The sequence below is a fragment of the Muntiacus reevesi genome, chromosome 10 (genome assembly GCF_963930625.1).
Source record: "Muntiacus reevesi chromosome 10, mMunRee1.1, whole genome shotgun sequence".
NCBI classification, from domain to species: Eukaryota; Metazoa; Chordata; class Mammalia; order Artiodactyla; family Cervidae; genus Muntiacus; species Muntiacus reevesi.
Window position 1 is genome coordinate 29,694,215 of NC_089258.1, and position 13,937 is coordinate 29,708,151.

General features: G+C 41.5%; 1 protein-coding gene and 1 long non-coding RNA gene across 2 annotated transcripts in view; one reads left to right on the forward strand and one right to left on the reverse strand.

Moving 5' to 3' along the window:
• Window positions 1-23: 23 nt before the first annotated feature.
• On the forward strand, window positions 24-4,458 carry LOC136176289 (uncharacterized). Its single transcript, XR_010664567.1, has 2 exons — window positions 24-163; window positions 3,623-4,458. It is a non-coding gene; the product is annotated as an uncharacterized lncRNA (long non-coding RNA).
• Window positions 4,459-6,767: 2,309 nt separating this feature from the next.
• FRRS1L (ferric chelate reductase 1 like) overlaps window positions 6,768-13,937 on the reverse strand; it is a 28,406-nt gene continuing 21,236 nt past the window's right edge. The window contains 1 exon segment of the mRNA XM_065946506.1: window positions 6,768-11,899. Within this exon segment, the coding sequence (XP_065802578.1) occupies window positions 11,862-11,899 (38 nt within the window). The 3' untranslated portion in view covers window positions 6,768-11,861.

Below are 13,937 nucleotides of genomic sequence, written 5' to 3' on the forward strand. Positions count from 1 at the left end.
GAGAGAGGCAGGGCGGGCGACACGCGGCATTGTGGGAGTTGTAGTTCCTAACTGACCACGGAAAGCTGACACAACCTTTGAGGAACTCCAACTCCCAGAGAGTATAGCGAGCGCTCCTTCGCCCTCGGGCTCCCTGTGGTTCATTGGTTCCTGCAGAATTCAGGTAACAGGTTTCGGGGTCTAAGTGTTAGAAGAGGCAAAAAACAAACTTTCCTCTCCCCGCCAACATACAGTATAAAAGCAGTGTATGCTAGCTCAATTCAAGTGTTCTATTAGTCACAAACTGGGGGGAGGGGAGGAATGTCAGATAACAGCCTTTACACAAAACACCCCGAATCATAGAACAAAACAAAACCCGCCCTTCACTCGCTGGTTAAAGTCAACTTTTAGGGAGGCAGAATCCCCAGAGTCACTATCTTCACAGATTGAAAACCCAAGCTGCACATTACAATCCGTGGGGGAATACTTTAAAAAGACCAATTACCATATTCAGTTTATTGATTTATTTAATGAAGTGTTGGCTCTGGTGTGTTTGGCAGGATTTTAAATAGCGATTACCATATGACAGACCCTGTTATAAATGTCTCATTCCTATTAACTCATCTGATCCTTAGAACAGCCCCACAAAGAAGATAGTGTTATTATCCCCACTGCTCAATGAGGAAAACTGAGGCTCAGAGAAGTTAAGTACCTTGCCAAGATACACAGCTAGTTCGCACATAGGCAGGATTCAAACTCAGAGTCTGACTCCTAAGTCGATTCTTACCTACTGCTACTGCTGCTACTGCTAAGTCACTTCAGTCGTGTCCGACTCTGTGCGACCCCATCCCTGGGATTCTCCAGGCGAGAACACTGGAGTGGGTTGCCATTTCCTTTTCCAATGCATAAAAGTGAAAAGTGAAAGTGAAGTAGCTCAGTCTGACTCTTCCCCACCCCATGAACTGCAGCCTACCAGGCTCCTCTGTCCATGGGATTTCCAAGGCAAGAGTACTGGAGTGGGGTGCCATTGCCTTCTCCGTCTTACCTACTAGGTTAATTAATTGGTCTGACAAGGGAGCCTTTAGCACAGGGGTCCTCAACCCCCAGGCTGCAGACTGGTACCCATCAGGGCCTGTTAGGAAATCAATGGCTCAGCAGGAGAGGAGCATGGGGGAAGCAAGAGATACTTCGTCTGCAGCTCCCCTCTGCTTGCATTACAGCCTGAACCAGCCTCACCCCCAGTGGAAAAACTGTGTTCCATGAAAGCAGTCCCTGGTGCCAAAAAAATTGGGGACCACTGCAAGTTTAGCATATTTTTTTTTTAAAGCTCTTCAGAAAACTCTAATGCGCAGCTATTGTTGACAACCTTGTAGGTGTCAATGCCGGAGCAATGTAAACTCCTGAAGGAACACTAGGTCAGAGTCTCAAGCTGCCGCTGTTCCATTTTTGAGAGCTGAGGTCAGGTCAGTTGAGCCCCCAACCCTAATTTCCCCTTTCACATGGGAGTGACAGTAGAAACTCTTGTGTCAGAAGAGAAAAATGAAGCTCTGAGACAATGCATGGTGCTTCTGTTTTCTTGTTGGAAAGGTCCTGGTACCTAAGCCTACTACTTGTAAAACACTTCCAACAGCATTTTGTTTAGAAAAAGAAGAGAGAAAGAAAGGGGAAGAAGGGAAAGAAGAGAAGGAAGGGGAAGAAGAGGAGGAGGAGGAGAAAGGAGAGGAAGAGAAGTAAGAGGAAGAAAAAGAAAGGAAGGAGGAAAGAAGGGGGGAAAGGAGGAAGGTTTTTACTGAGTACTCCATATGAGAGCACTTTGGAACTCTGCAAGTTACCCCTCTTCTGTTTTCAAAAAATGTTCAAGTAGAAGAAAAAGTGATTCCTTTCCATCCTGTTTTGGGTTTCAGGTCACAGTCCTTGTTTCTCAAGTGGTCTTTGGACTTTGACTGTAAATAATTTGCTTCAGTTGTCCTAAGCCGTCCTTTTTCCTCTTTACTTTGTCCAGGGCTGCTGGGGTAAAGAATCCGCCTGCCAATGCAGGAGACGCAGGGGTGTGGGCCATTCATAGTACAGAGCATAAGCTCAGGGTTTGCTGAGCAAGTGAATGGATGATTCGCTATCCTTTCAAAAAAATTGTTTGTGCTTCCTGTGAGAAATAGTACTGAAACACTGGGAATGTTTCTCCTATGTAGTCAATGATTAAGAGCAGAGAAAAATTAAAATGCTGCGATGTAGGGCCTACAAAATAAATTTGAGTACACACAGTCTACTCAAATCTCTAACTCACAGAGTGTATGCTTTTAGGCACATCCTCCAGAATGTGAGGCTACTTGAAGTGAAGTGAAAGTCACTCAGTGATGTCCAACTCTTTGCAACCCCATTGACTGTAGCCCGCCAGGCTCCTCTGCCCATGGAATTCTCCAGGCAAGAATACTGGAGGGGGTAGCCTATCACTTCTCCAGGGGATCTTCCCAACCCAGGGATCAAACCCAGGTCTCCCTCCTTGCTGGCAGATTCTTTACCTGCTACCAGGGAAGCCTGAGGCTACTTGGGTTTTCTTTTTTAATGCCATGTAGCAACTCACCTCAGGGAAGAACAGCCTCTGTGGGCCTCCAGGTACAGTAACGGCACAGAAGAGTGGATCAAGTTGACCCTGGGACCACACTGCCTTTGGTCTGCTTGTTGCATGAACTGATGAATTTCCTAACCATTTAAACCAGTTTGGGTTCAGTTTTACATTTCTTGCAACAGAAATCTTTCTGGCTGATAAAATGATAACACCTACATCATTGGCTGCTGTGAGGATAAAATAGGAGAGTGTTTCTAAAGCAGAGGCACAGTGCCTGGGACATGATGAAAATCTGATAGTGGTTCCCGGGGTGACTCTTCATTTTGTCCTAGAGACACCAAGAGGCATCTCTTAAACCACAGTCAACGTCCACAGACTCCCAGGGCATCAAGATAAAAGCCCCAGAGGTAAAACAAACACAGGAGAGGATTCTCCAGGGCATCATGTCTGTCTTAGAGTGTTTACTGAGTTGTGATGAGCACCTCCTTTAAACAAAAATCTTGTGCTTACAGTGTAGTGTATACATTACACATAAAAGAGGTGTGTACAGTGCAGAAAGAGAAGCCATGTGAAAAGGTAATCAAACAAACGTGCATTTAGATTCCAAATATGAGTTACCACTCCCTTTTCACAAAACCCATAGCAGACATCGCTAATAAATCACTGAACTCTTTCTCACTGAGCCTAGATAAAGCCTCAAAATCCTTCTTAGCAGAACATATTAGGGAACCACTACCAACTCCACAAAGTAAGCACACACGAGGAAACATATTTGCTTTTTCTATATTAAACTAGCCATCCAGAGACTTCCCTGTTGGCCCAGTGGCTAAGACTCCACACTCCCAACATAGGGGCTCCTGGGTTCAATCCCTGGTCAGGGAACTAGATCCAGAGTGCTGCAGCTAAGACCGAGTCCAGCCAAATAAATAAATAATTTAAAAAAAAATAACCATTCAGTGTCTGATACTAGATAAAATTGGCAGTTTAAACAGGTAAATAAATGGTTTAGAAGAAAGGAGTTCGGGAAGTATGAACATGAGAAGTTACTGAAGTCTTTTTTTTTTTTTTAAATCTCAGTCCCTAAAGAAAGGATGATGCAACCAAGTCTGATACCATCGGGCCCTGCCTGACCACTCCTGCTTATCTCTTCTATTCCTGCGCTGAGACATGTGCCCTTACTTAAAGCACAAGTCCTGCTAGTTCACTGAGTGGTGTCGAGCCTTTCCTGCCTCGGGGCTCCTGTTCATCCAGTCTAGGTTCCTGTCCTTCTGGCTTGCACCATCCAGCTGTAGCTGACCTTCCACACCATGTCAACAAAGACAAAGTTTACCAGTTCACTAAAAAGGTCAGTGAAGAAATCACCAAATTGGTTCAATCAACCCAGTTGAGACCCAGGTATCCAGAACAGACCAGATGAGTAAAAGAAACCTGGGAAGTTCTTTGGGGCAAACATACATACACACAATCCCCCTTTACAAAAAAATCTGCAACCAAAATTGCTCCCCCTTTCTTTTCCAGGGTAGGAGGAAGTTTGGTAGAGGGGATTGACATCTACAAGATGAATTTTGTGATTAACAACTATTACCAAGAGCCAGAACTGCCTGTCTAAGAAATGGCTGGCCAAAAGTGTCCTCTGCTGGTAGGACAGGACACATTTTCAGAGAAGTGATTTTTTTCTGGAACATTTTATCTGGAATGATTGAAGTATGAGAGCTAGGGACCAGGTCTTGGAATTCCTAGTCTACCTTGGCTCTGTTCCTAACAATATACTCCAGCTAACGCTGAGGCTATAAACAACCAGCCTTCTGCTGCAAATCAGAGCAAGACTGATCCACCAGGAGATGGTGGAAGCATTTCAAATTGACCAGACTAATCCCTCTTTTATTTACAAGTAAACTATCTTTAGTTGAGAATCAAGTCCTGCTGGGTTTGAATCCTAAGCGATACTTGTTTGTACACCCTTGGCGCCACACTGATGTCACTGCAGCCTCCAGCTGGTCCCTCTATCTGCCCTCTCGCTCACTCCCATCAGTTCTCTACCCTGTAGCCAGCGTGATCATTCTAAAATACAATCTGATCCCTTCAAATCCTCCTTACCTTGTGGGAAGGTTCCAAGCTTTTTACTATGATGTCCAACGTCCTCTGTGATGGGGCCACACTCACCCTGCCTCACCTCTCCCCACTCTCTGCTTCATCCTTTATCCTCCAGCACTTGGGTGGCCCCTAACGATATCCAGGAGCTAATCCCTAGAACCTTTGAAGTATGTTACCTTACTTACACTTTGCAGATATGATGAGGTTAAAGACTTTGAGATGGGGAAGATTATCCTGGATAATATGGATGGAGTCTAAATGTAATCGCAGGTATCTCTATCAGAGGGAGGGAAGGAGATTAGACTACAGGAGAAGAGAGGCAACCTGACCTCTCCGACCACAGAGGCAGACACTGGAGTCATGAGGCCATGGGCCAAAGAATACCCACAGCTACCAGAAGCTGCAAGAGACGAAGAAGGGTTCTCTCCCCTGGAGTTCCCAGGAGAAACCAGCCCTTCCAGCATCTTGATTTTAGCTCCATAGTCTTCCGTTCAGACCTCTGGCCTCCAGAACTTCAAGAGAATACATTTCTGTTGTTGTTGGAAGCCACTAAATTTATGGAAACTTGTCACAGTGGCAATAGGAAACTAACACAAACTCTGTCACATGACAGTGGTTCCCAACTCATCCTGCTGGCCTTTCTCCTGGGGTTGCTCTCCCCTTTCTTGAAGATGCCTCCCCACATCTTTTGCCTGCTTTACTCCTATTCCTTCCTTAAGATTCAGCCTCAGGGACTTCCCTGGTGGTCCAGTGGCTAAGACTCCACGTTCCCAATGCAGGGGGCCCAGGTTCGATCCCTGGTTAGGGAATTCGATTCCACATGCTGCAGTTGAGAGTTTGTGTGATGCAACTAAAAGATCCTGCATGAGGAACTAAGACCCCGTGCAGCCAAATAAATAAATACCAGAAAAGAAAGATTCAGCCTCAGTACTACATCCGCTCTCCTGGTTACCCCAGGCTAGGTGAGGGTCCCTACTCTGAGCATTTCCTTACACTGCAGTCACCAGACAATATGATCGCGGTGTTTATGTATTTGACTCCCCGAATAGGCTGTGAGCCTCTCAGGGGCAGAAATCAAGAGCGGGTCTTCCTCTTGTCCTCCACGTGTTCAGTTCAGTTCAGTCGCTCAGTCGTGTCCGACTCTTTGCCACCCCATGAACCACAGCACGTCAGGCCTCCCTGTCCATCTGTGCAGTTTCTCACATACTGCCGATGCTACTGCTAAGTCACTTCAGTCATGTCCGACTCTGTGCGACCCCATCCCTGGGATTCTCCAGGCGAGAACACTGGAGTGGGGTGCCATTGCCTTCTCCGTTCTCACATACAGACGGGCACATAAGAGTCCTCCATAAAAATTCATTGAATGAATGAATCAACAAATGGTTAAAGCTTCTTGACCTCCTGGAAGCAAGTGACTTTCACCTCCACTCCACTTCAGCAGTCTCTTTTTACAGCCCATCCCCTGGCCCTTGCACCTGGGACTGAGCCCGAAGAAACTTAGAAGTCAAACATCATCAGCCAGGGTCAGGTCTGATAGCTGAGCTGCCCACTGAGAATATTGCAAAATAAATACCACTAGGATACCAAAAAACAACCAAATACTTGTTTGGGGAGGTGGTAAGAATTAGAGCCTACAATGCAGAATGTGCTAATAATTAATTCTTTCTTAACATGACATTCCTTGCACTTTTCAACCTACTCCCAGTTTCTCAGTTTGCTCAGCTATTGCATTCTGCAATCTCCACGCCACCCTGAGGATTCATAAGCCTTTACCACTAAACTAATTCTTGTTAATATACAATATGATTTAGTTACTACTAAGGTCTATAACGAAATTCTTAGAGCTAGTATGCACTGTTAGTCAACTAATACAATTTATATGAGATTATAGGCCTCCGTTTACTATCTGATAAAGGTATTAGGCTGAAGCTTTAAATATGGATTTCTTTTGCAAATTGTTTTTCTGCAAATATTTTTACCTCACTACTGCAACGTGATCTTTTCTTTGTCAGGATGACAGGCTCTCATCTTCTCCAAAGTTTATAACTTCACAAAGACTTTACTGATGAAAGGATGTAAAACAAACAAACATAAAATCAAAAATCCATCAGAGTAAAGCAGTAAAGATTTACAAACTTTAATGACATCAACTGAAGAATTTCAAACCATGTTGAGAATCTATATTTTAAAGTTTAAAGCTAGTTAATATATTCTAACTCTAACATAATCCTCTAAAGATTGGAGTATTTGTGATGTCAGATGGGCAGAACAATCACTTAGGAAGCATCTAGGAATATTGCTACAATTACTTTACATAAATAGAAATCCATGTCTTTATTAGTAAGGTACCACACATCATAGAGTAAAAATTCACATAGGACAGGCTTATAAATATACATAAATCTCAAAATCAATCACAAGTGAACATTAGGTACACAATTATTATAAAACAAATATAACCCATCAATGTCTATTTAAAGGCATAGTTCTTACAAAATAGTATTTGATAGACAAGTCTCAAAAAAGTATTATTAACACTTCTGGAGCCAGATTGTTCCAGCATATCAGCGCATCTGGGGGAATAAGGCATGTGGAGAAGTTGCATTTACACTTCCAGGTGGTCAGGACATTCTATCTGATGAAAAGATAACGGCTTTACTGATCTGGGTGAATGCCACAACCACCACAGCACCCCATAATCCTACAGAATTGATCACTCTCCAGAAGAATGGAATGGAATAGCTATTTGCCTAATGGCCAGTATCCAGGGGAAACAGAAAACATTAATGGAATATCAGCATAGTTGAAGTGAAAAATCCCAAAGAACTTGATGATTCACTTAAATCTTTAATCATATTTAAAATCACATTAATAGCCACTATTTTCATGAAAAGGAATGTATACTTATCTATTAAATATAAAAACAACCAAGTATAACTTGAAACTAAATACTGATTAAATGAATAAGGAATCTAATTAAATATAAAACATGGATAGGTTGCATCAACATGCCATTTACTCAGTTCACACTAGTCTTAGTTTCTTAACTAACCGTATAGAAAAGTCAAACTCAACAATGATACTTTATACATTCTTAACAAGTCATAGAATGTTGAGTGGAGGAGGCAAAGTTTAATAAAGGACCCAGGAATCCTTTCTACAAACTAAACTACCATAAACTCAAGGGTAGTTTTGCCTATAACACACACAATCTTTTACCTCTTGAGTTTTAAAGTATTTAAGAGATCAGAAACAGAAACAATCCTGACACTTTCAAATGATATATATATATATATATATATATATATAGGCATTTATGTATAAACACAGTGCTCATCACATATGGTATATACAAACACACTGAGAATAATCAAACTGTTCACTAAACATAACCAATTCTGTTTAGAGGATAGAGCAATTCTATACAGTAAAGTATTCCCATCTCAGCATTTGGACTATTGTGTGGTTCTCAAACATATTTCCGTTATGATACAGGAGGTGATGCCATAGTCACATGTGTAAAACACTCCCATCCCATGAATGTAATAGATTTAGGTAATACTTAAAAATTGTCTAGAGGAAAATACATTAGTCTGAAACACTGTACAGCTGACCCTTGAACAACACAAGTTTGAACTAGTTTGAACAGGTCCACTTACATATGGATCTTTTCCAATAGTAAATATTACAGTGCTACACGCCGTGAGGCTGGTTGCATCCTTGGATGTGGGACTATGGATAGGAGGAGCCTTAGACATGGGAACTACATATTTTGGAGGGCTTACTCTAAATTATAGATGGATTTTCCACTAAAGGACAGTATCAGTACCCCTAAGCCTTTGTGATCTTTAAGGGTCAACTGTAATCCCACCATGAAGAGCAATGGCACAGTAAAAGTCATTCACAATTGCCTCAACCTAGATAAAATAAAACTGCTGTTCACTCAGCTCTGACTTTACTGCTCTCTCTCTCACATCAACTCTGGAAAATATATTAGAATGCAGGTTCTAATGGGAATGCATTATCAAGATAACAATCCATCAATTCTAATTTATTTTACAAATTACTCATTAACATTGATATTTTTACAGTTAACCAGTAACAACTTACATTACTGGCAGTATCCTATGCAATTGATCATGATACCTGGGTCATTTAGCTGAGAGCAAGAGTAGGAAAACTGCAGTCCACAGGCCAACCTGCTGCCTATTTTTGTATGGTCTGCAAGCTAAAATGGTTCTTACATTAAAATTTTTTTTAATCTAAAGAAAAATATGGGTGACATGTAAAAGTTATATAAAATCTGAATTTGTGTCAGTGAAGTTTTACTGGAACACTGCCATGCTCATTGGCTTATGTATTGTCTGTGACAGAGCTGAACAGCTGAGAGACTTTAAAGCCTAAAATATTTATCATCTGGACCTTTACAGAAAAACTTTGCTGACCCTCAGGCCAGAACTAAGAACAGCCTCAGTGGTAATAGCTCTTAAGCACAAAATCCTGAATATAGACTGTAAACTTAATCACAGAAACAGTAGTAAAAAACTCTGTGGGATGCAATCTATCCCTGAGTTGTCCAAACTGTCCAATTTCCTTAAGGACAGAAGCCAACTAAAGATAATTAAGTATGGCCCTTGCATTTTGTCTGAAATCGTGTTGGCAAATTCATCTTTGAGACTACAGTGAAGCAAGAAAAGGGCACTAGGCTCTAAGTTGGAAGACCTGGGTTTTAGGTAAGTCACTTTTAAGACAAATACATTCTAATCTTTTCCAATCTGTGTATTATTTTTAAATAATATAAAAAGCACTAAAATGGCAAAATAATCAAAATGGGGTTTTTTTCAAAATGTTTCAAGAAAAGAAAAAGAAAGTAAAATGTACCCCTTTCCCTAAATCTAACTATAAAAAGTCCTCCTATTCATTGTAAATTGCTTAATGGGGAAAAAAAGTGAAAGTGAAGTCACTCAGTCATGTCTGACTCTTCGCAACCCCATGGACTGCAGCCTACCAGGCTCCTCCATCCATGGGATTTTCCAGGCAAGAATACTGGAGTGGGGTGCCATTTCCTTCTCCAGGAGATCTTCCTAACCCAGGGGAAAAAAGCACTTGGCTAATTTGGGTGTGGAGAGTGGGTGTGCATGTGCCTTTTTAAAGTAAGTGTATTGGATAAAATAGTGTCTCAAGTCCTTGCCAACACTGGTACATGTTCAGTCGTTTCAGTCGTGTATGACTCTTTGCAACCTCACGGACTGTAGCCCTCCAGGCTCCTCTGTCCGTGGGAATTCTCCAGGCAAGAATATTGGAGTGGGTTGCCATGCCCTTCTCCAGGGCATCTTCCTTAACCCAGGGACTGAACCTGCCTTTCTCACGTCTTCAGCACTGGTTGACAGGTTCTTTACCACTACCGCCACCTTGGAAGCCAGCACTGGTAATTCATGCCAAATGCCTAGCCTCAGTTTTTTCATCTGTAAAACTGGACTAATAACAGAATCTACTTCCTCTGGTTGTTGTGAGGACTAAATGAGTTAATCCATGTAAAGTGCTTAGAACAGCACTAAATAAATTTAGCAAATATTATTATTCTACCTGGGCATTTACAAAAATACACTGGTTGGGTATCTCCCCTGTAACAAGTACAATGTTAGAAAAAGGACTACAGAGATAAAATAGAAGTTGATTCTCCTATACTAGGTAAGAATTAATGAAATTTGAGTCTACAGAATTTTAACTTTAGTATGTCCATAAACTGATGATTCTCTGAAATGATGGTGAAATTCAGTTTTGCGTTCCTGGTCTATAAATTCTCATTTCTGAACAATGATTATTGTTTAAAATGTCAAACTCTGTTTTACAGGGCAAAACAGCATTGTTACAAAAGATCTTTCTATTTATGTTTCAAAAGACAAAAGCTCAGTGTTTGCTAAGAGAATGACCAGAGGAAGAACATAAAAATGTTGGCCAGTCTGGCAATATATGTGAAATACAAGCTTTGTGAACCAAACCTGCCACGAAGTAGTTTCATTTATGTATTCATTCAACAAATGTTTGCTGAGTACCTACTATGTAGGAGTGTCTATTACAATGATGAATAACAAGCTGTAGTCCCTCCATTAGGGAGTTAGCAGGGAAGACAAGCCAGCAATTACAGGAAAGTGTGATGAGTAAAATGACGGGGAAGCTGAGTGTGCTATGAGGGCATTTGGCAGGGGCCTGAACCCACTTAGTCCAGGAGATTGGAGGAAGAAACACTTATGCTGTGACCTGAAAGATGCATAGGAGTTCAGCACGCCTAGGCAGTGCAGAATGTCTGGGCATAGGAATGTCAAGAGAAGCGAGAAATTGGGTCTGAAGAACTGAGAGCAATTCAGTCTTGCTGGGACCCAGCAAGGTGAGGGTGGTGACAAAAGATGGCAGTGAGGGTAATCAAAGTGGTTCTCATTTTACACTAATGGAAATGAGAGATCGTTGAAAGTTCAAAGCACAAATATGCAAAACCGGTAATCCAAGGAAAAACAGTTCATGAAACAATTAGCCTGACTTGAAAGTAAGCAGAGGGAAAATCCCTTAATTTATTCTTTCCCTGCCTGCTACAGAGACTAGCTTGAGTCTCGATTTAGTTTTAACCTATTTATAGAGGAACTATTATACACGAGGGGGTGAAATATAAAAATATTTGCTTTCTTATTTACAACGTGGGTGTTGCACACCCAGTGTCCTCACGGCTACACAACCACTTCACAACCACCTTAGAAGGTGACATACAGACCACCCTCAGCCAGGGCTGGTGGGCTCCGTAATGAGGCCCCTGCAGTCAGGTGGGGCCTGGGACTTGAGTCAGAAGACTTGAGTTTGAAGCCATTGTTCAGTGACACGGGACCTCTCTCCATCTGCAATGAGGATCACTTCTCCTGCATCCCTTGGATGCACGTGGTAAATTGTGCAAAGTCACAGGACTGGGATGCTTTCCTCATTTTTGTTCAGTTCCAGAAGCATGTGAAAGCCTTTTCCCCAGGGGAAGTGGCCTTTCACCTCCGACATGGATTCCAAGGATGGCATTAGAAATCACAGTCTCCCGTGTTGTTTAATCACAAAACCCACAAAGTTGGAGACAGCTTTAAAACAGTGGGGTGGGGTGTGGCAGGGAGCCAGAAGACTCCAGAACTCTACAATGGGAATGCCTCAGCAGCATACGCCCATAGACGCTTTCCCTCTAAACGGGCTGTTAACTCAGACAGCTGGAGTAAAGCAACAGTTGGGTTCCTTTGAAAAAAGAAAGTGCATTAAGTCAAGACATTAGTATAAATTATGCTGACGGCTAACCCAATATACAAGTCTGAACATGTGAATGGATACTCTAAGTACATTCACTTGATGGGGCATTTTCTAATTTTAAAAATGTCATCTTTAAAAGGTTTCTACTCCAAATTACCACAATCTCCAAAAATGTTAATTTATTATCAAAATGCCTTGAATATTTAAGATGATTTGTCTATTATTATACATTTAATTGTACTCAACATATGTTGATTCTGACAACAAAATTAGCTGTAACCACAAATGAATACCTTTAATTTATTAAATATAGTGGTAGTAGAGTCCAAATTCTAACTTCTAAGAATGCCCATATTTTTTATCCTTAATATAATTTTACATCTTCAGGAATACTCACATTTTGTTTCTAACCTTTCCAAGCAGCAATAAAAAATGTGTTCCCTTAGCTACTTACTAGTTGAGAAGATATTTCAAATAAATCTGAACCATTTTCGTATCACTGTTACCTCCATCATTCTCCTCATGAGTTGTGTAAATATCTAAAGACCTTCATGCTCTGTGGAAATCTGAAAGTTCTTCTGCCTAGAAGAAGGCTGACTGTGAATTGGGCCGTCCAGCGAAGTTCTCTTTAGTATTACTCCAAATAACTCTCTTGAACTGTAGTTGGAAGAGTGAAGGTTGTTTAGAGACACAGTTTCTAAACCTGGCTTTCTCTGCTTTGCTATGTATTATCTGACTGTGAGCAGCCAGGGCTACATGGCACAAGAGTCATAAAAAGAGTGTCTTCTTGGGTCTCAAATTCCAATCAGTGTAATAGTGATAGCAATAATCATTTTCGTCAAGCCAACTCAGACAAGTTGTAAAGCTCAAGTAAGAAAACATATTTGAAAATGAGTGCTTAGAAAAGTTTCAAGTACTTTCTAAAAGTGTGGGTTATTATTAAACAACACTCTTCAATTAGAAAAGAAGCTTGCTCTTTTTTCCAAAAAGCTGAATCATCTGCATCTTGTTTTTGTTTTTTTACATAATAGAAGCTAAAATAATACTGAATATTTTTTAAAAATATACTAAAGGCTTTCTAATGCATTGACTCTGTTGGCTCTGCCACTGTGGTTAAGGGGTTCCCATCAGTAAGTAGAAGGTCAGGGCAACAATTAGAAGCAGACAGAACGGAGAGGAGAAGGTCTGATAGGCAGCCGATGGCATAAAAATGTCCTCGTACTTGTAAATACTGACAACACGCTCTGAAGTCGGTGGTGAGTCTATATCATGTCGGGTGATAGAGCCTTTGAGAAGAAAGAAAGAAAAAGGAAGCAGCAAGAGAAAAAAGGTACAGATTTAAAATGATACATGCAAACCACAGAAAAATGAGACAAATCTTCAAAGAGCTGCTATTTTTTTTCAAAAATATTTTTAATATTAATATATGGATCACTAACAACTCCTGACCGACACCCTTGCAGATGGAAGTCTATTGGATGTAAAGTGGTAGCCTGCCCAGGTCAGATCAGAGAGGGTGTGCTGTGTGTCTATAAGTCTGCATGTCTGTCTGGCAGAGTGGAATGGAGTGGTATGAATAGGAGAATTAAGATACCAAACAAGTCTTTGGACGGAAAACATTTTTTGAGCTGGTTAGAAGAGGAAAAAGGGAAAGGCTATAAGTAAAAGCTGCTTCATAAGCTAAAATTGATGGGAAGGGCCTGACCTTTTGATTAACCAATATGAAACTCGGGTGAGGGAGACATGCCTATGAGTTCAGAGCAAAGATCTCCTTGGAAAACAGGCCTCAAAGGCAGGGTTTTAAAGGTACCGTCTGCCAGGGAAGCTGTGCCATACTTGACATGCCCAGCCCCTACCCCAGTGTCCATGCTGGCTCTCGTTAACACAAACCAAACTCCTCAGGTTGGCAAGAGTTTTGGTCTCAACGGGTCCCACTCTCCTCTCATCCCTAACCTCGCTCATTGGTCACCTTCGTGAATTCCCAGGCTTAACCGTTGTACCTCCAGTTCATGCCCTTCTTGAGAGA